The sequence below is a fragment of the Schistocerca americana genome, chromosome 2 (genome assembly GCF_021461395.2).
Source record: "Schistocerca americana isolate TAMUIC-IGC-003095 chromosome 2, iqSchAmer2.1, whole genome shotgun sequence".
NCBI classification, from domain to species: Eukaryota; Metazoa; Arthropoda; class Insecta; order Orthoptera; family Acrididae; genus Schistocerca; species Schistocerca americana.
In genome coordinates, this window is record NC_060120.1 from 791,115,365 (window position 1) to 791,138,561 (window position 23,197).

A 23,197-nucleotide genomic window follows, 5' to 3' on the forward strand; every position below is an offset into this window, starting at 1 on the left:
ATCCCCTCTGGATTAGAGTACAGCAGCATTTTTTGCTACTACATCAGCGAGGCCTGCCTAGGAAAGTTTGATGTATTTCTATGTAGACGTATTATAATATATCATGGAGAAATGAAGGGTAAAACTAGGACAACATTAACATATGTTTTTGAGTGGTGTCCGCCTTTAGCAAAGCACAATTTTGTTTTTTGTTCCAAAGAGGCGGACCCCACTCAAAAACATGTGTTATTGATAAACCAAACACAGACAAAAGAGCTTCAATATCAAGACGATTAGGACAACATTGTTAATATAGGCATTGCAAAAAAGAAATTTGATCCTATGAAGGCGGTGGCCATCTAATAAATGTTTCCTTTCCCACTTATAAACTATGGACTACCTAGCTAATCTAAAAGTACAGGCAGTTGTAGCTATTAAGGCGCAGAAGAATTACCATACAACTACTATCGTCATGTTACCGTTGTGTGGCGTGGAAAATTCAATAATGCTTTTAAGCTCTGTTATAGAATATTACAATGTTATTCTGTACCAACATTTCGAGTAGCGATCCGTCTAATGAAATCAGAGGAACATCAAGTTACCTCTGTTACATTTAAACTTTCTGAAGCACTTCTTAATATGTGGCAGATGGTTTCCGAATTACACAAACGTATTAAAAACGGGAGCTGACAGTCATGTACGACATGTCATTTGGTGTCAATTTATCTTACTGAGCAAATTGTTCCAGATTTCTCGAGAACTTTCGTATTTGTGAGTGTAAGCATTACTATAAAGGAGGCACAGATACTTGTTAGAACAATTCCTGTAATAATGAAAAGAGAAAGTTCTTGGCTGACTCGATGTGTGTGTTGAACGCTATCGAATCGAGAAACTAGAGCAAAACAAAAAACTACTTCATTACAAAAGTAACAGGGGATGTTATAAAGTGGAGAAAGAGCAGTAAAACAACATAATTTTGGAAAAAATGACAGTGAGAAGGTTGTTGCAGTAAAAGGAAAAAAATAGAATGGGTTATGTCTCTGACTGAAACTTCCACAAACAAAATGTTATGGTTGGGCATACTATAGTGAGAGAAAGGAGGAACATGTCTTAGGTCACTAGAAGAGGACATTACCCGCTTATGGATACAACAGTTACATATAAGTCTTAGTATCGTCTGTAATAAATCGAGAAGAGCGACAAATTCATTTTGGCAAAATGAGGTGTCATCATGAGCACAGAATTGATTTCAGGGAACGCCAGTCTATGACTGTATTGATGAGTTAGCCACATGTTCTTGTGCAACAAATATAAAGTTTATCCATGGCAATCCAAAGTTCGAATAGCCATGAGTTTATGCTAAGAAATGATCTTACCATATTAATTAATGTTTGTGTTAACTTATTGTTGTATTTCCTTGTGAAATGCCACTTCAAATAGTTTTGCTTATTATTTAAACATATTATGCCATTTGTTGTATATCTTAGTTAGTATGCTGCAAGACATTTGATTTCACATTTAGAGCTGAAGATGGTTATATAATTCACTGGAAATGCATGAGAAATGTTCCCTGCTAATATCAGTCTACAACCAAGATGAATGTAAGGGCAAAGTGAAAAAAAGAAAAAGATCAATCTAGGCTAATTGATACTGGTTATAATAACTAGACAGCCACATTAAAAGTGTGTAAGCAGTAGTCGAGAGTGTTTTACATAATAGGTCATGACCATTCATTGCTAACAAAAAGAAAAATAAGAATGTGGACAGCTCTTTGGAAACTAATGTGACACAACAGTAACATATGAACATTGTGCAAACTGTCTCAGCACAGTAAGACAGTAGCATTATGAAAATCAACATTTCGTAGGAGAACACTAGGATATTAAAATGTAACACAAGTGTGAAGACATTAGCATTGTGAAAATCAATGTATCACATTAAGACACTACCACACTAGAACCAACATAACACAGTAAGAACAGTAAACACAGTAAAAGGAAAAATTATGAAGTAAGACACTAAACACTGAAAACAAACAAGTGCAATATAACACTAATACAATGTAATAAGATACATAGTGTAGTACAGCACGAACAAAACTGACAGAGTAATCAAACAGTAGCATAGTGAAAACCAATGTAGTGTCACAAGATACTAAAATTATGAAAGCTAACATAGCACAGTAAGATAACAGTATAGTGAATACTGGCATAGTGCAGAAGCAACCAGTTTAATGAAAAGTAGCACAGTGCTGCAAGACACAGGACCTAATATAGCATATTATGACAGTACCAAAGAGGAACATGCCATGGTGCAGTAAGAATTTAAGGTATGTAAAATAGCATATTGTATTAAGATGTTAGTACACTAAAAGCTATCATATCAGAGTAAGACACTACCATAATGAAAATGAACGTGACACAGTAAGATAGTAGCTTAGTGGAAAGTAACATAGTACAGCATCACAGAGACAGTTACTGTAACACAGTACAGTGAGAAGTAATATATACAGTAATGTGCTAAAACAGCGAAAGGACAGGAAAACATTAGCATCATAAAAAGAACATAGCTTAATAAGGCATCTGGGAAGTAAAAGCTAACATAGTGTATAAAGACAGTAGCACAGCAGAAATTAACATAGCACAGTAAGAAAATATCACAGGAAAATCTAATACAATACAGTGAGACACTAGCATAGTAAAAACTATCATGGAATATTAAGCCACTGGTATTATAAAAAGTAATGTAGAGTAGTGAGACAGCAGGGTAGTGAAAACTGGAATAGCACAGAAAGGAGCTGTAATCATAAAAACATACCTAAATTTTAAGCTACTAGCATAGTGAAACTTAACATAGTGTAGCAAGAAATTAACATAGTGTTGTAAGTGATAACACAGAATAAGACACTAGCATAGAGAAAAGTGATACAACACAATAAGGTACTATTATACAGAAAACTAACAGAGCACTGAGTGAAGCCAGAATTGTGAAATTAAACATAACTTAGTAAGACACTGTATAGTGAATACTAAAGTAACATAATAAGATATTGTATCAAACATTAACATAATGTAAACTTAGACATCATAATATGACAGTACAGTTAAAGCTTACATAGTGCAATAAGACATTAGCATGTAAAAACTGTTACGGCTTAGTGAGACTCTTGCACTGTGAAAACCCATAGAGTAGAAAGACAGAAGCATAGACAAAAGCAACATAGGATTGTAAGACACTTGCACTGCAAAAATGAAAATCAGATAATAAGGCACTAGCATAATCGAAAAAAGTTGCACACCAACATAACAGTGTAGTGAAAACTAACATAGTATAGTGAAACAGCAGCATAGTAATGGCTAATATAGTGAAGTAAGACTACAATAGTGAAAACTAATATAATGCAATTGGGAAGTTGTATAGCGAAAAATAATGTAGTACTATAAGACACTAGTGTAGTGCAAGCTTACACAGTACAGTAATTCACTAGCATATAGAAAACGAACATATTATTGCAAAACACTATTAGAGTGAAACTTGGTGTTGCTTAGTAAGACACTGGCATAACGAAAACTAACATAGATTAATAAGACAGTGGCACAGTGGAATCAAAAATAGCTTTGTGGGGCAGTATAAAAGTAGGAACCAACATAGTAAGGCACAAGTATAATGAAAACACAGGTAAAATAATGAGACAAAAACATAGTAATACCTAACAGAGGTAGTAAGACATTAAGATAGCAGACATTAACATAGTAAATTAAGAAAGTTCTATGATATATTACATTGCGACCTATTATAACAAATTGTGACCTGTTATTGTTAACACAAACTCACATAAAAGCACAAATTTCTTGTATCAATTGACACATCAGATAGGCGAAAAAATATCATAGTATAATGAGATGCCAACACAGTTGAAACTAACATATTTGAAATACAGCAAGACATTGCCATAGTGAAAAATACGTAGAGAAATCTCTGCAAAGTATATTGTTACCATTTAAATGTCACTTTATGATTATGTGAAAGTGTAAATTACTTGTAACAATTGACATAGCACGTACTGGGATGGTAGAATACAAAAAAAAGTTATACATTAAAATATTGACATGCAATGCTCACAACTCTACACTAAAATATAGAAAATGACATTTTAGGCACTGATATTAGATTAATTAACAGGATGGTGCAGGAAATCTGTGAGTACTAACATGAACAATGACTTAACAGCCCAAGCAGCGTCCTCCATTCTTTGAGTGTCCAGTGATAGCATCTGTGTAACTCTGGCAACTCCTGTCCCTTATGAAGTGCAGCGATCATGTGTTGAATATTAGTTATTATGTGGTCTTGAGTGGCATATCTGCTGTAAATCAGCAGTGAATTGGTGAGTGGTTTCATGCGATGAGGCCTATTTTTTCACTATAGTCATCGATATGCTGCTCCCCATGTCCAATGACTCTTAAGGCTACAGTTTGTCCCAAGTTGAGGTATTCATGTTTCATCATTGATCCAGTGATGTAAACTGCCCAATGACTGCGTGTGTTGAGGGCCCAAGGTCTAGCCACAAACAATTATCCTGATAATTTATATTTCGCTACACTGTGGTTTACTGTCAAATATTGGCTAGTACATGTTATGTCATCTCAGTCGCACAGAATGCAGCCATGTGTACAATTTCTGTGATGTCTGTGGCTTGTTTGTCATATCTGGTGCATGTGCATGCATCTCTGGATGCTCAAGGTCACTGTATGTTTCTTCACAGATTGTATTGAGGTAAGTTTGGTGGATCTAGCTGACCACAGAAATGTGATAACACTGTGAAACCACCTGTATTACAGTTTTGCTTTGTATGTATACATAAACATAATGCTGATAAATGATTATGTTGTAAACCTACTGTAAAAAGTAACATTTTTGGTACCAAGGTGTTCTGCATGCAATATTGCCCTTCAACCAAACCTTGTGTTACTAAATGTCATATCAAAGGTTAGGGTATCCATAAGTAAACCACCCTATTGGAGCTAAGACCAGCATAACACTTAATGCATGTTGTTCATGGTGTCATGGCAACAAAGGGTTGAACGACTCCTTATAAAGCCTTAAGACTCATATATGAGAGTTGTGTATGTCTACAAGGGTCCTGGTTTCATCTCAGAAAGCAAACTGGTTATAGATTGTGATAATCCACAACAAACAGAAGGCAAGAGGCAAGAGAAGAATGCATGTAGGGATCTCGAATGTCCAGGTGCCTGTCAGTGGTCTGGGTAGACAGTATCAGAGTTGTCTGTTAACAGAGGCTGGTTGGCGATGGCAAATCATGATCCACCAAATTTATTATCTGTACTAGCTAGTGTGAGTTCACAGATTTTTCTTATGAGCTGCGAGAGAGCTTGGTAAATGATTATGTTTCTGTACTTCATAAATGGTGATTTTTTGTAGGTAAACACAGTCTTGATTGTTGACAGATAAAGAGCCGATGGGCACCAAAATTACGCAAAATTGGACAAAACATCAAGTTTTCTGAGGCAAGAGCTCTCTTATGGTGAGATATGAAGAAACAGGAGAAAACAGAACAATGTACTGCATTGGTAGGTTGCTAATAACTGTAGATTGTAGTTACTCTGTATGTCTTTATAATCTAAGAAACCCATGGGACGTTTTCTAGCTCATTAGCTTTTTCTCTTAATCATGGAGGATTCCATGATTCTGAGAGTTTACAGTTCTTTCACATTTCTATGATGTTCTTAAAGCTACTGCAATATGAGCAACTATGTTTTAATGTACATTATAATTATATGGCAGATGTCAAATTACTGAATTTATCAGATTAATATAGCTTTTGTAGTCAATGATGCTTTGTTGTAATTAGGAAATGGAAATAACATGTGTGATACATCACTATGAAAATGTGTTTTGGATTACCATTAATTTTGTCTGGAAAATATTTTTACAGTTTTTGTTTTTTTGTGTTACTGGTAAAAGTCATGAGATAACTGTGTGATACATACAATATTTCATTGCAGGAAGCAAATGTATTGGAAGAACCATTTACCAGGATCTACAGTCATGTAATACACAGAAATTATTTTGATTAATTTATACTACATAACAGTTATCTAATTTCTTATTTTTCTTATGGCAGTGGAACTTGTGACTTGTCACATAATAATATATTAGTCTCTCCATTGAGATACCTGAATATGTTAAATAATAATACCAGGGTTAATGACGGATAAAATATGCTAATGCTGTGTAGAACTACAATGAAAATGTTCCAACCTAAACACTTGCCTGTAAAACGTGGTGATCAATTCTGCTGTGTGGAGCAGATATGGGAAAGAAGCTGACGCCATGGTCATTGCTTAAAGGCTGGACTGGCTGGTATGTGTCGAGATCAAGATCATAATCATGGTCCTCAGATTCATCCAATAAATAAGAGCGTTCAATACTGGATGTATGAATGCTGTAAGAAGAAACATGTTCTTAGTAGTTTGAAATGTTGGTCCAGGTGAAACAATTTTAGATTACAATAATAATACGAATTCTCAAAGTACTTTCTAATAGTAAATGCCAATTATTGACCCAAATCAGTTTGTGAATTTAGTTTCAAATCATAATCGCTATTGCCACTGTTCATGTCTATATTATCACCAGAGTTTTAAACATATAGTACAAGTTTTATCTATCTTGGGTGAAACTTCTTCACATCTCAGAAGTTCGTGAAAACAAACCTTTTCGTATCATATACCTCCCAGCAATGATTTGATGTACATATCAATGCCAGCTGAATTAATATGATTCAATATTTGTAATGAGATACTTCTGATGTAACTTAATCTGGTAAATGTTAAAGTCACCTTGAACATAATATGCGTTCTAACTTTCGTTAGAATACTGAAGTGCATATCAACTCTTTTGCACAGTTTTGAGTCAATGTTCCTACCATAAAATCAGCTCATTCTTCTCTTGGTAGCCTGTGTCAGACGAGCAATGAGCTACATTTAGAATACCTGTACTTATTTATCCCACTTCTGCTAATGTAGAGAGATACATTTCAAAACAGGTGCTGTTACCTTCCATGTTGCATAGTCTATGAATGTTTTACTCAAAGACAATTGAAGTTTTTTGCAGATACATTTATTTTATTTTCTTGAGAATTTTATGGAAGCACAACTTTAGTTGTAAGGGGTATTACAATGAAAACCAAACACCCACTACAGTGGGACTGTGGAATGGTTCCATTCAAACGTAATCGCCACAAGGGTTAAGACTATTATCCTCCTGGGAGACGATATGATCAATTCCTGTTTCATAGAACGCTGTCAGCCGCTGATGGATACACAACTGTATACACTCTTGCACTTTCTCATCAGACTGAAACTGACGTCCACACACGTCTTACTTCAGGTCGCCAAAGATGTAATAACGTAGTGAATGATCTAGGCTGTACAGAGGATGTTGTAGTGTTCGGCATCGAAATCGCTGAAGTGTAGCGTAGATCCAATTTACAGTGCAGGGGCGGGCATTATCATGCAACATGATGATTCTGTCTGACGTATTCCTGGGTGTTTCGACTTTATGGCACATCACAGTTTCTACAAAGCGTCTTCACAGCGCTGTGCATTGATTGTGGCTCCATACACAAGGAACTCGATGAGCAGATGGCCCCTATGTCGAAGAAGAAGGTCATCATGACATTACCGGCACTTGTGTGTACAGCTTTGGATTTCCTTTGCAGGGGAGATGTGGCATGTTTTCACTGCAGGCTTTGCCATTCGCTCTTTGGCTTAAAATGCTGGGGCCATGTAAGGTCATGATGACCTTCTGCTTTGACTGCAGGGGTTGTCTGCTCGTTGAGTCCCTCCTTGAGCGTGGAACCACAAGCAATGTGTAGTGCTATGAAAACACTTTACAGAAACTGCAACACTCCATAAAGTGCCCAGGAACGTTTTTGGACGGAATTATACTGTTGCACAATAACACCTGCCCCAAACTGCCACTTGGGCAAAGGCTACACTTCAGCGATTTGGTTGGGAAACACTGCAACATCCTCTTTCACCATGTGAGTTTCATATCTTTGGCGACCAGAAGAAAGACAGGCATGAACATCGGTTTTAGCCAGATGGGGAAGTGCAACAGTGGGTGTGGTTTAGGATCTGCCAGTGGCCAACCATTTTCTACAAAACAGGTTTCGATCATCTCATTTCCCAGTGGGATAAGTATCTTAATAGATGGGGTGATAGCTTTTGAATGGAAGCAATTCGTGGTCCCATCGTGGCAGGTATTTGTTTTTCATTTCACTGCCCCTCATACAATGTTCATTAGAGTCATAAGAGGATGTTTCACCTGAGGTGGTCCCTGAGCAAGTTCGGCACTGATTCACGGTTGCGAGCATGGTAATGTTGATGGAATGAGGCAATTCGATCCATAACTGCCTGTGTGCGGTAGATTTTGTCCAAGTTGATGAGACCTCCTGGACCGATTCGCGTAAAGTAGTGGTCTTCTCCATTGTAGTCAGAGATGAACTGCAGAGATAACAGAACATAACCTTTAAATCTATGTGCATTAAAATGATGGCCAATTTTTGTTTGTACATGTGTATTCTGCATTGATAAAAAGGTTTCAGAAGTGTTATATTTATCAACTTCCCCGTATTATTTATAAAATATTTATATTTTCATTTTCACAGTGAGTAACAGCACTGCTCCCTCTCTTCCATGACTTGTGCCACAAAAGAAATTTTTCACGTGGATTCATCCATGTTTCTTCATTACTTCATAGTTATTTGCAAAATAAGTGTATTAAGAAGTGCAGTAAGAAAAATTGCATCTGTAGCTAAAATACAAAATCATACAAAAAAGAAAGAAGTTGTGATTTGAGTGTTAGTTTGAGATTACAAAGGTGATTCTGAAGATATTGTCAGATTTCCTCTATGCCTTTTTTATACAAATCTTAATTCTTTATCAAATTATGTGTCACTTATTGAATAGTTTAATTAATTCAGTAATTAATTGAGGATTAGCATGAAGAATAATTAAAATCTGAGTGAAATCTGTCTCACAAAGTGCCTTCCATGATTAATTCAGTTAATAAACAACAAAATCAAATAATTTTACATATTAATGCAATTTCAATTCTGGAAGTGATTCTCTGTGTTACATAACATAGGTACAGAACTTTTCAACTTTATTCAATACATAAATATGAAAAAGAGTTATATGAGAATGACTTACAAGTATAAGGAACAGCAATTTACTAGAAGTGTTCAGTCAGAATACAAATAATGTATCAAAAAATAATCTCACCACTGACTTAAGTAGATTTAACTATCCTCACAATCTTAAGCTGAAGCAAGTCTACAGTCTGATTTAGAAGGAGCATTTTTCAGTTTTTTAACTTCACTAGATTGTCTGTCATTGTTGTTTTATGACAGATATGGTAATAGCAATTCGTTTCTCACCTTTTTATGTACTGAGCCATTATATGTAGTGTGCTGCCTCTACTTTTTATAAAGCATGTTCTTACTGTATCTTGAACCAGAATAGAACTTTGTTTTCTGATTGTTGTGAACTAAATGATGATTGGTTTACATTAATTTGGGTTGTTATGCATTTAGCAGCTATGCAAAAGAAACTCTAAAGAGAACAACCATTGTTAAAAATTTTCTAGAGTTTTTAGATATTGCTAATTTTTTCTGTAAACATAGTCTTCCGCTTAAATTAATATATTTTGGATCTGTGTGTGTGTTAAAATAGTGCCGCAATATAGACTAGAGAAAAATATACAAATTAATGGAATCTTATCAATTTTAGATGTCATATACATTTTAAGAGCTTCTCATGTTAGTTTTGCTTCAGTTATTAAATTTTAGAAATGTATATAAACATATGACTGCTCGGATGTCATTAAAGCACACAATTGTTTCAGTCACAGTTACTTCAGGATTGTCATCTCTTGGTCAAAAGTCAGGGCACAGAACATTTTGTAGGTTGGATACAAAGTTAAATATTTCTGAATTAACGTATTTTTTCTCCCACAGGAGCTAGTAATGATGCAGCTTATATAAAATGATAGCTAAATTTGTTTACTTCCAAATATATAATTTAGAAAATTCTACATTTTCTGGTAATCTATAAATAAGTTTGTCCTTTTTATATCAGGAAATGTAAGGGCATCACAAAAATTTATAGAGGAGGTGGTTATAAAGAGAAAAATGAAAGCCAAAATTTTTCATGTATGATTTTATTCACTATTTTACCGAAAATTTTCAGTACAGTTGTAACAATGTAGCATTCCTTATCACAGATTATAATCTCTTCACAGAATTGTTTTACAATAAAACCACAGCTGTGTTTCAAGAAATGTGATATAATTTTTGTTAAAACTTTGTTAACCCTACTCTGTAAGTAAAATATCACACATAATTCATTTTGAAAATAGTCTTGCGCTAGAAATTAAGCTAAAACCATGGAAGGCACTTCTGATAAAATTTTCTTGTGATTAATATTTTTTGTAACTAGTCAGTCTATCTGGTAAGCAAATGTACAGAATAATTTGTAAGTTTGACACTGTATACAGCTTAACATGTAACGTTATTTAATTCAGTGCATATACACAACATTATATCATAGGAAGTAAGTTTAAGAATATTTTAATTTAATGTTGTATGTGTGTACAACACTCAAAAACCAATACACTTAATGCTGAAAGAAGATTTGCTTCTAATGTACAATACTTTTTAACAAATTTGTGATTCTATGTACATTGCTTAGTTATCTAAGAATTACCTTATATATAAATGTTTCTAGAAGTAATTCAGCAGTTTACATAAATTTTTAAGTAAAATTTTCCTATATATGTAACATGTTAAAATTTTCTGATATGACACACTACATTATAAAACTGAGAGAAAAGACACACTCAAAAGAGTTATGTAATAAGAATCTAGCACTGGTATGAGTGCTTGAAAAATGATGAACATCTTGTACATACATTATTCAGGTGGATTTACACTAAAAGAATGATGCCTATGATTAGTGTGGTTCACAGTACTATCATGTGGTGCTTGTAAGAACACACCACTTTTACAATCAATATGAAAGTTTATTCTGATCACTTTTAATGTCAACACAAACATTTGATGTAAGTAAATGTAAGTGATAATGTGCATTTATGCTGAATGCTAACAAAATACATAATATATACAGTACTTACAGAGCATGTGCAACCAAATTTGCAGAACTGTAACAAGACTCATACTATGCATAGCGCAGCACCGACATGCAGTTTATGCCATCCCTTCCTTAATATAGTGTTGATTTATCAAAATAGTGCAAAACATCATGCAAAACTCTTGATGAACAGGCAGATAGATGCAATTATTTCACTAGTATATTTTATAACACAACATTGTAATGCTACAGTGAAAACATATTCAGAGAGAGAATAATTGAACACTGTCAAGAGAGGTACATTAAAACTCTGTCTACACTGTGTAACTAAACTCATGCATTCTATGAAGACAGTTTATAGATTTTTTCTCTTATAACATTACTGACAAGTCTCTAGAATGCATGCATCAAGACAATATAGATTGTTATTACAAATTATGCAGCAGAGCTGTAATTTTTTCAATAATTATAGTTGTTTTTATTAATAAAAGCATGGCAGATAGATCTAAGTGTTTTAGTATTGATGATATTATTCGTTGTTTTATAATTTCATGGTATAGGAGAAATATCTCTCTCTTCAAATACATAATGTATTGCTACTGTTTGGAGCAACTGGGGCAGATGATATTTCCTTTCTCTTTAGCTGTTGGATAGCTTGTAATTGCTTAGAGTTAAAGTCTCAATAATGTGTTTATCACACCACTGGGCTATTCAGTTGTGAAGTATCCAACAACTGAGGTACTGCATCTTGAACAATTAGTGCAATTGAACCTTGGTACCCATTACCAACATATAACTCTTGTGCATCACATATTCTAGATGGCTCCTATTAATTTATTTTGCAAAAGTAACCTCAGTTTTTAAAGAGAGCGTGACTTGAATATAATGTCAGATTCGGTACATCTCCAAAATAAACACAATGCATACTACATGACAGCTACAGCTGCATACACATGGTTTAAGCTAATGTCAACTGTTTCCAATGAAGTTCATGAAGTCTCTGTCAGCAAATATAATGAATATGTGATGAAAACTGAAAGATCATGCCATACTGGGACACAAAGCTTGATTTATGAGTATGGCACAGATTTTCAATTACCGTGATATATTCATTACACTGCAGGTTCAGTGTATGAGAGCAATTTGCTATAATTGTAGGTATATCACTGCATATTTGTTACTTTCATCACCATCGATGTATTTTTTCGTTTCAATACATTAATTTCAATTAGTAAAACAATGATCAATATGTCTGTCTATAAATGATACTTATGAACATTATTAATACCACACTGCTGGAGTATGCTCTGAATTTTATGAAAACTGGCATTTGTGCTGTATTTTCACTCATAAGTGTCAAAAGTCACAAAACAATTCGATGCATTCTGTAATTTTATTACCTGTGGCTTAATTTCAAGTGGATTTGTTATATCAAGAAATGAATGTCTATTCATCCTCTTAACACTATTAAAGAATGTTTTCCTGGTGAATATGGGATGTGTATATGACAGATTTACAAACTTGGTCATTCAGTTCATCACAAGAGTCTATATTCACATTTCTCTTATCAATGGACAATAACTGTTATTTACAAGTATGGAACTAACCTGTATTATCCTTTCCACTGAATAATTAATCTCATTTTTACAATGTAACTGATATTTCTTATGACACCATTAATTATTGTTTCTCCTCTTGAAATGATAGGATCCCTCATCAGTTTCCAACTTCTAACAATAGTTTGCATCTTCCTAGATTTCTAATATGTTTTCACATCGACTGAAATTCGATGCCATCAGCTGTTAAATCTTTCTCATTAATCATTGCAAGTACTTGAATCTTCCTAATCTGCATTTTCTGTTTATATTAAACTTACTGTCAAAGAGCTTAAGACTGAGTAGAAACTATTTCACTGTCATGTTAGACTGACCGTAGATAAGTAGCTATAGTTGTATTTCCTAATTTTTCTGTAATCAGTACGACTAATGATGAGAGTTGGGGTTTAAGGAGCTTGCTAGGAGATGAAAAAATCTTTGTTTCCCATATAAACTGGTTGTTTACTTTTTGAAATTTATCACCATTCAATACTTATTCCAAATTAAAAACTTTTGTTTCATATTAGAAATATGGTACATTTTACATAATTAAGACTTTATGTTGAGGTATGTGTGTAAAACCTAACTGTATGTCTTTATGTAATGAGTGTCTTACCAGACTCTGTTAAATATGATCCTTTTCCATTCCATACTACCCGTCCATTGCACAGTTAACTTACTTCCCTCTGTTGTGTATTATTTATGCATTCTAAAGATAGTACTTCAGTTTCTGTCAATTGTTCACAGCACACTATTATACTTTCCTGTAGTGTTATCTTAGGACAGTGACTTAAGCTCGTTAGTGTTACTCATGAGTATTGTATAAGCTCGAATATTCTTTTTTAGATCACCACTGATTGAATGATGTAAACAAAAGTGTTTTTCTTTCTACTTCAGGATCTTGTAACTATGTACAGTTTTATCCTGAGAAACGACATTTAGTCCTCCTAGTACCACGGCAGTCAGTATGACCCCATAAGCGCACTGAAAATATACTCTGCCTGGTTTTCAAGCCTATTATTTTCAAAATATATACTTTCTCCCTTTGTGCCCATTGTATGCAATGATGTTTTGTTCACTTCTATATTTACAACACATTAAAATTTATTCAAGTTTTTTTGCACCTAGTACCACTAGGGTCAGTATGCCCCAGTTTAAATTGTTTGCTTGTTTCTTGAATGTAAAATTTAGGAAAATAGAATGATAATAGTTACTTTGAGCAGCCATTATATGAAACACCTGCAACAATGAAAATATTATTTCAAACCCATTTTTGGTACTCATTGAGAGTTCTTGCTTCAGCTATTGTTGTGTGATTCCTAGTACCACTTGTGTCAATATGGCTCCATTGGCACATTGGAAATCTACTCTCCCTGGTTTTCAAACCCATTGTTTTCAAAATATATGACTTTCTCCTCCTGAGTCAATTATATTCAGTGATGTTTTGTTCAGATTTACACTTCTAATACATTAAAATTTATTCACCATCTTTGCACTGAGTACCGGTACCACTGGAGTCATTCTCTTGAACATAATATTTATTTTTCCTTGTACACATATAATGTATATTTTTATGTTAGTTCACTAAAATACTGCCAATATATCCCATATAACTTGCTTGGTGTCTTTATGACCCCACTGATGCTCAGCAAAACTAAAATGTCCTACCAGTGGGAGGGTTAAAAACTTTTGCCTACATAATCGTCATGAGAGATTCAGGAAGCGTTGTCATATTTAAAATTTAACATTTGTTTTGCCGTCTCCATTGGACATTTATTGTTTTAATGTGACTAGTTTTATTCTAAGTTGATGGTCTTCAGATCAGTTTAGGAGTAGTTCCACATGGACAAGACAGGATACTTATGCAATTACACAAATCTGAAGATGATCGACGTTGGTCAAAACTAGTTATATCAAAAATATTCATGTGCAACAGAGATGTCAAAAAGACAAATTTTAAGCATTCAAACAGTTATAATCCTTTTCTGCAAAAAGTTTTTCTGACAAGCCCCATTCACTGTTTATTGTGGATCATGTTGTTACCAAGCGAAATAGTGAATGTTCAGTAAGATAATGTGTCTAATGATTTAAGAATATGAACATGTACACATGGCAAAACAGAGAGTGAGGAATGAAGGAAACGACAGGACAATTTACTTAATGAGTATAATAATTGTGTAAGTGTATATCTTCATAATTAATTAATTTGCAAATTATAATGTGTATGGCACATGACTATACTGAAGAGTTCTGTCAGAAACTTAAATGGTTTTCAGTACACATATGTATCGTGTGTAATGGTTTATAACACCTTCTATGCTATGGTCCAAAGGGACATGGTAGGGGGGAGAGGAAATGACACATTGGACATGACTTTAAATGGCAGAGTAGATTTCTGCACACACGTAGTTAGTGGTTTCTGTAAAGGAGAGGAAGACTTACAGCATCGTATTGGCGTGTGTTTCATAAGTAATGAAAATATCTGCATTGCATCTGGAATGTCTCAGTCGTGTTGTGGTAATAGTGTAGTCTTTGGTGAAGTATACACCACAGTGTCTGTTTTTGGACTACGACTCACTCGCGCCAGAAGTAGTCAGGTAGAAATCACAATCTGACCAGAGCTGAGTACACCACAGAGTGTCATTCCAAGTCTTTTACGACGTCGAAAATCATATTGTTCCACCATAAGCTGCCAAATAAAACCTTTATAATTGCTACCTTCGGTTGTCACAAATTACTATCAGGTATAGGAATTTTTTTCATTCACAGTGTCTGTCTGGACACATGTACGATGTTCACTTCCTCGCTGCATCACGTCAAGACGCAAACTGAACCTCACAATGGTTCACATGGCTCTAGGCACTATGGGACTTAACATCTGAGGTCATCAGTCCCCTAGACTTAGAACTACTTAAACCTAACTAACCTAAGGACATCACACACACCCATGCCCGAGGCAGGATTCGAACCTGCGACCGTAGCAGCAGCGCGGTTCCGGACTGAAGCGCCTAGAGCCGCTCGGTCACCGCGGCCGGCTAAACTGAACCTCAGAAACCAACACATAACGATCAGATTCTAACACATAACGATGTTCTAATTAAGAGTCTAGGGGGATGATGCTGTAACACTTTACAAGCATCCTTCATTGGATGTGTTTTACTGTTAGGTTATTGACAGGCAACATTTTCTGAAGAATGTGTAAATCTTATCTAACGCGCAGTTTGTGTTTTTGAGGTTATGTGGAGTAGAATTGACGTTATATTTGTATTCACAATGACTGAGAATATTTCTGTGCCTCATAATGATATGTGGCAGTCGAAAGTGGAAGTTATAATAAAGGTTTCTTCATAGCAATTGATGATGGTACAGTACGGTTTTCAGCGAGTATCTGAAAGTTATAGGACACCGTCAACTGGAAAGCTTTTGCGACAGTTCTGAGTTACATGGAATGTACGACGTACGCCAAAAAAGGGCTGATCGATATTAGTGTATGAGAAGATGTTTATCTGGACTTAAAAGCCGTAAGACATTGTTGGTTAGGTACTCCGAAGGGCTGGTTCAGCCACTTAATTACAAATGTTTTCCTGTACTTTGCGCACAACCTGATTTTTTCATCGTGAAGTGTGAGAGTTGTTTGTTTAAGTGTATCTGATAAAGTGTAGGTGACCGTAATGGGTCCTTGTAGAGTGGTTCCATTTTTGTGTTGGACGATGATGAGAGATGGATGAAACTCGGTGCCAGCACGTATCTTACTCTTCTCGAATAATGCCAAGAAGTCTGCCTTATTTAACGTCTCTTCCCGTCAAACGGACGGCCATCAATAGTGCCACATATCCTCACTTCATGAGACACTGCAGAGAGATTCGGAATTTAATCGTAGTGATCAATACCCATAAACTGAGTAAGCAGCCAACAAGACGTGGGGTACCGTACCCATGTGGTCACCCATTCTCAAGCACTGTCCATGCCTGACGTTTCTTAAATTCGGTGCTCTTAGAGGAATCAGTGTATTCAACGAGATAAGGCCGTTGAATACTCTGGTTCTTGTATGATCTAGACTTAATTGCATACTGAAATTCGGCCATGACTGCAAGTTAACTGACTTCAGAGCGTACGGGAACCGCACTTTGGCCACTTTGGCTCAGAGCAGTAGGTCTGTAAGCCACACCTCCGGTATTGTGTGCCACTGTTACGTAAGGACAGAGACGAGTCCTTTTATTGTCGTCAGTAACATCAAGAATGGACCAAAACTAAGTGAAGGAAAGTGCTCTATAGAGATTGAACCCGTTCCGGGTTGCAGCATCAACCTCGTCGCACATTCGCCTGGATGGAAAATTTTAGCCACTAAATCACAGGAACATTGTACAATGAGACAATTCTCATACTGGCATAGTTCAGAAAAGGGTTGGCGTCCTCGTTCCTGGACTTAAGGATGGCCAGAGGAATACCAATATCCTCAGATATGAGGTACAACAATTGCATGTGTTACTTCTCAGAGTCGGTCCACACTTGCTTTCAGGGTCGACAATGTCCGTTCGTATCGAGATACTCTGGTAGATGTATTTATCATAGCTGAAGATATTCATCCCATGGATTCTACAGATATGAAACCTGCGGAAAATACTTGTGATACTCGGAGATACGAACCATATTTCCGACACCAGCCGTTTCTCACGAATGGGATCGACTGTCAACAGACCACCCGAACTATTTTAATTAGAACATCCCACGTCGCTGCCAAAAACTATCTGGCAGCCACATCCTTCAGCAGACTTTTTGTTACTGTAGAAGAGTTTTTCATGGTTGTGCTCCATTTTTCAAAATGCGTACTTTCACGTTCACAACAGGTTTTTGGATATAATAGTATGTAATATTTCTTGTGATCACTTGATTCCATAATGCTTCCGACATACAGTTTGAGGAGTATGCTCATTTTCCTCCAGTATCCTATCAACACCGGGAGTCCCAAGACTTTCGTCAGAACTACACGGAAAGTAAGCTGAGTATACTGAGATGAGGAACCAACCACCGGAAATTAATATTTCATTAGGTACAAAATGCCTGACGAGTAATTCATGCAGTACAGTTTGTCATTGTTGTTGTGATTTTCAGTCTAAAGATTAGTTTTTTGTAACTCTTGGCACAGTGTCTCCTGCGCAAGCCTCTTAGCTACTACAACTATTTGAACCTGTTTGATGGAGTAAAGCCTTTGTCTACCTCTGCCATGGTAATCCCTCACACTTCCTGCAGTCACTACACAATTTCTTTAGGCCTCGGGTTGCGCTCTCTCAACCGGTTCAGTATTTTGGTCCATTTGTGACATACATTTCTGTCTGTCGCAATTTGATTCAGTACATTGTTATTAGTTTTCAGGTCTACCGGTCTATTCTTCAGCATTCTCCTGTAGCACCACTGAAGCTTCGTTCACTTGTTGTCTGAACCGTTCATCGTTCACTTTTCACTTCCCTCTAAAGCTACACTCCAGAAAAATACTGGTAAAAATAGACTTCGTAATATTAAAATTTCTGTTCTGTGATAACAAATTTCTCCTTTTCAGAAAGATTGTTCCTGCTATTGCATTTTATACCCTCTGTACTTCGGTCGTCGTCAGTTATTTTGCTGCCCAAATTCGGAAACTCACCTACTGTTTTTAGAGTCTCATTTCCTAATATTATTACCACATCTTCGCCTGATTTAATTCGACTATATTCGATTATCCGTATTTTACTTTTGTTGATGTTCATTTTATAACCTTTCTTCAAGATACTGTCCACTCCATTTACCTACTTTTGCAAATCCTTTGCCGTCTCTGACAGAAGTTTCTATTTTCCTATCCCTGAAAATTAAATATCTATCCAAATTTCTCCTTGTTCACTGTATTTAATCCCTGCTGTCTTAAGAATTTCAGAGAATGTATTCCAATGAAGATTGTCAAAAGATTTGTCTAAATCTAGACTTCTATAAATGTGTTTCTTTTTTTTTTCAACTTGTATTCCATACGAAGTGGTAGTGTCAGTACTGCCTTCCGTGTTTAATTCCTCTCGAAAACAAACTAAAATAATCTTCTCTAGGGTGGCTTCTATCAGTTTTTCCATTCTTCAGTGCATAATTATTGTCAGCATTTCTCAACTGTGATTTATTAAACTTATGATTTGGTAGGCTATTTTCTTTTGAATGGGAAGTATTACACACTTCTCAACGTGTGAGAGTGTTTATAAACCGCCTATGTTTTATTTTTATTTGGTTTATAGCGGGACCTGAAGATGACGCAAATGTAGCATTGAAACTAGTCGTCTGAATAATAAATACCTTGAAAATACGGCTGTGATGTTCCACTTCCATTTCTTTAGTCAGAAGATTTCTGGGACTCCCATTCCTGTATATGCATCGTTTGCTTGAAGCCACAGAATCTAATTTAACAATATATTCTTCATTTCTGGGCACAACCAGAATCAATTGTTTCCATATTACCAAATCTCTGGAAAATGAGATACTTTGTTTTCGACAGTCAGGTCCCTCATGTCATATAGTCTATCGTGTCGAATTAGTATCACAAAGAATTCGCAAGATTTTCATAAATAGTGGCCAATAAGAATTTTTCTCCTACAAAGTAATGGTGTTTTACATAAACGATTATTCAAACTTTATCCAAGCAGCTTTCGGAATTCTTTGGAAAAGGAGACAGAAAATAAGCAGATCGCATCGAACAGTCAAAAAGAAATAACAGTTCAAAGAAACCGGTCCGTACGAAATAAATGTAGGTGCGTAGCCCTCTCACAGATTCAAGACTTCTTTACGACGAGGGTGATCAGCGAAGGCCTTTTTCGGATTATGGTTTTAAACTGAGCTTCTTCACAGACTGCATAAGATTAGGTCTAAACAAGCCTGTTTCAAGTCAGTAGTCCCTAAACTGCAAAAATGAGTCCCTGTCTATCCTTAGAAACTGATAAAACCGCCCTGTCTTTGACTAGAGCTACCTAATGTCGTTTGCTTCATGTCGTGCCCTATGAAGAAGTCCTAGTACCATGAAACCCATTCACATAGCCGGCCGAAGTGGCCGAGCGGTTCTAGGCGCTACAGTCTGGAACCGCGCGACCGCTACGGTCGCAGATTCGAATCCTGCCTCGGGCATGGATGTGTGTGATGTCCTTAGGTTAGTCAGGTTTAAGTAGTTCTAAGTTCTAGGGGACTTATGACTTCAGCAGTTGAGTCCCATAGTGCTCAGAGCCAGCCCGTTCCCATATACAGTTTCAGGAGACCATGTACTCAGGAGATAATTGTGAAGAAATTACACGGTCGTTACATTAATCTGACAACCGTTTCAGGAGATAATTGTGAAGAAATTACACGGTCGTTACATTAATCTGACAACCGTCTATGTTCGACGTCAACGTGCAATAACCACTCACTGACGGCAGTTGGCAACACTAGCACTGGAGAGTAGGTAAAACGTACCGGTGGGGGGGGGGGGGGGGGACGCGAAAAACAGTGCAGTCGTTGCCACCATGTGGAAAAGGAGCGATTCATCTGACGTTCAAAAGGACACGACCATAGGCTTTCGCGCCAGGCGTGGAGCCATTTCCGAAAGGCTAATGTTGGAAACTTTTCGCAAGCCGCCGTGGTTAAAGTATACCAGATGTGCAATTGTTGAGCAACCGACGCCCAGATGAATCAAGGAATTGCCAACAATGTCTTCTCAACGACTGTTCAGCGAACGCTGCTATGTATGGGCCTCCATAGCAGGCGCATCGTTCGTGCGCCCAAGCTTGCTGCCATTCACCGGCGACGAAGGCTGGAATTTGCACGACAGTGCCGCAGCTGAACGACCACCGAGTAGCGACAGGTGGCCTTTTCAGACTAAATACGTTTTATGCTCCATCGGAAAGATGGCCTTTGGCGTATACGGCTCTGCAACAAACTTGGGAAGTGTCCAGTCCAGTGAAGAGAGTGTTACGGTCTGGGGAATGTTTTCGTGGCATTCCTCGGGTGAACTCGTCACTCTGGAAGGCACAATGGACAAACAGAACTAAGCATCTATCGTTAGGGACCATGTCTACCCCTACATGCAGTTTATTTTTCCTCAACACGATGGTATCTATCAGCTGAACAATGCAACGTGTCACTCACTCGCAGCGTACGTGTCTGGTTCGAAGAGCACCAGGGTGAGTTTACCCTACTTCTCTGCCCATCAAATCCCACAGATTTAAATCAAATCAAGAGTCAGTAGGACCACTTCTATGGGGCTGTTTGCCCCATGGATCCTCAACCGTGGAACCTATCACAGCTGGGCACGGCACCGCTATCGGCATAGCTCCACAGCACTGTCGGTGCCTTCCAGACCCTCAATGACTCCTTTTCTTTACTTCTGCGCTGCAATAAGTGGGTATTCAGGCTTTTGCCAAGTGGTCATATTAATGTGACAGGACCGTGTATTAGACAAACAGAAAATATACATTTCAGCGGAAAGTTGTTAATTCAAATTAGAGGTGGGCAATATAGGCACCGTTTGTGACGCTCTGAATATCAATATGTGCCTTCGATTCCTTGCAGTCGTTAACACGAAATGCTCGACAGAGCTCGACAGTAGCCCTCTGTGGAAATCTCTTCATTGGTATTGCCTATCTCCACGCGCGAACTGATTCGACGTGACGATACAGAGAGGATTGACTTGCCTACATGTTCTGGCATCCTTATCCAACCACGCCATGGGGAATATTAGGAATCAAAACATAGAGAGATGATCTATCCGCCGATAAGTGTCAGTTTTCTGTATGTCTTGTAGTTTCTGCGAGGTCTGCTTCTGAAACCGTGGAGACGTTTATCAACAGCCCTGTATAGCTGACTGCACATTGAGTCTGTGATTTTTCGTACAATGGAAAATGGTTCCTGTACACATTTTTGCTGTTAACTCCAGTGTTTGAACTTCTGTGTATTGCTATTTGAAGAAAAACTACGAAATACAATTTTTTAGTGCAGGGTGAAATCTGATGCATGCACGACCACGATGACTTGCTTTAAAAGAGATTGATAGTAATGTTCTTGAGACTATGAAAATAGACCTTGTGTGGTCGAAATGTGTTCTAGATGAAACACTCTGAATACGTAATCCTCTCTACATGCTCTGGGTTATGCACTACAACAAGTCAGACGTTCCATAAAGCACACAATTTTAGTATGCTACCACATAATCATTTTGATTCCTTGTACAAAAGATGATAAAAGTCATTAATATTCTCGAATCATGTCTCTAAAGGAGACACATTCCTTATAACAAAGTGAAACAGAGTTAATGTTAGTACTATTTAATGCTATTCTATCCACCAGTTCAAAGAGTTTTATAAAACGTTAATACTCTACTGTTTGTTATACAACACGTATTTTAAGTATGCTCCGCTCGAAAGCCACAGCTGCTGTCTCTGCGTGCGCTCGAAATACTCATCTCATTTGTGTAGCACTTTCTAGCGTTTCTACCACATGTTTTGTGGGGAAAGCACGATAATAATACACGAATTTGATGCTTTCGTCACGGAGCTTCCTAAAGTAGTTTGGGACGCCCATTGCCTCAATAATATTAACGACTGTACGAAATAACGTTTTGAGACAACAGTGGAAAATTTTCTAAATGTTATTAGAATAATAATGCAATGGCAATTGTTCTGTAGGACTGCAATGAGGTCAGTTCTCAAGGTTTTCAGTGCTTCATTTCAATTATTTGGAAAAGTGAAGAGGAAGCACACACACTTCTAAAATAGGAAGTATTAATAAAGCAAAATGTGCAGGAGAATTCTCGAAGAAACTGGAAAGACGGAGGAAGATGCGAAAGAAGGTCGTGGGCAGCGTCAGGATATCTCAGTACGAAGAGCACAGTCCGCGAAAAGTAAGATGCCGTGGTCGAATCTCGCCTTGAAAGACAATCTTAATCTGTCAGGAAATTCCACTACTGCGTACAGAAACTGACGAATGAAATATTCATTCTGCGTGTACGATCAACTCGAAATCTTCAAAGCTGCGGATATCTGCCCCCCCCCTCCCCCCTTTGTCTAGCTGCGTAATTCTCAAACAGATAAGAACATTACACTACATTAAACGTGCATACTAAGAGACTCTGGTAGACAAAATCGCTCGTGGTGAGTGAATAAATCAGAAAGAGCACTGGTTACAACACAACTCGTATTCGGAAGAAGTGGGGATCGAAACTCCCTTTGAAATAACCGATTTAGATTTTCTCTATTCACATTACCTAAATAATGGATTAATTCTTTCGAGAAGAAAAGAGCCAGTACCTTTTCCCTAACCTATGTCCAATAGAGCTAGTGGCCCATCCATAACGACTATTTTTAGAACGAACGAATAAGACATACTGTGTATAAAGTCACTGTAGCAATATGTTGTTTATATTTATATGAAAATCATAATTATCACCAGATCAACTACCAATAAAATTATTTTTGT

The 23,197-nt window shown here is 36.8% G+C and overlaps 1 protein-coding gene across 1 annotated transcript in view; it reads right to left on the reverse strand.

Annotated features, from left to right (window-relative positions):
• LOC124595259 (1-phosphatidylinositol 4,5-bisphosphate phosphodiesterase epsilon-1-like) overlaps nucleotides 1–23,197 on the reverse strand; it is a 453,437-nt gene that overhangs the window by 147,842 nt on the left and 282,398 nt on the right. Inside the window, exons 8-9 of the mRNA XM_047133927.1 lie at nucleotides 8,326–8,504; nucleotides 6,271–6,442 (exon numbers count right to left, since the gene is read on the reverse strand). Of these exons, the coding sequence (XP_046989883.1) occupies nucleotides 6,271–6,442; nucleotides 8,326–8,504 (351 nt within the window). The remainder of the gene's footprint in view (nucleotides 1–6,270; nucleotides 6,443–8,325; nucleotides 8,505–23,197) is intronic.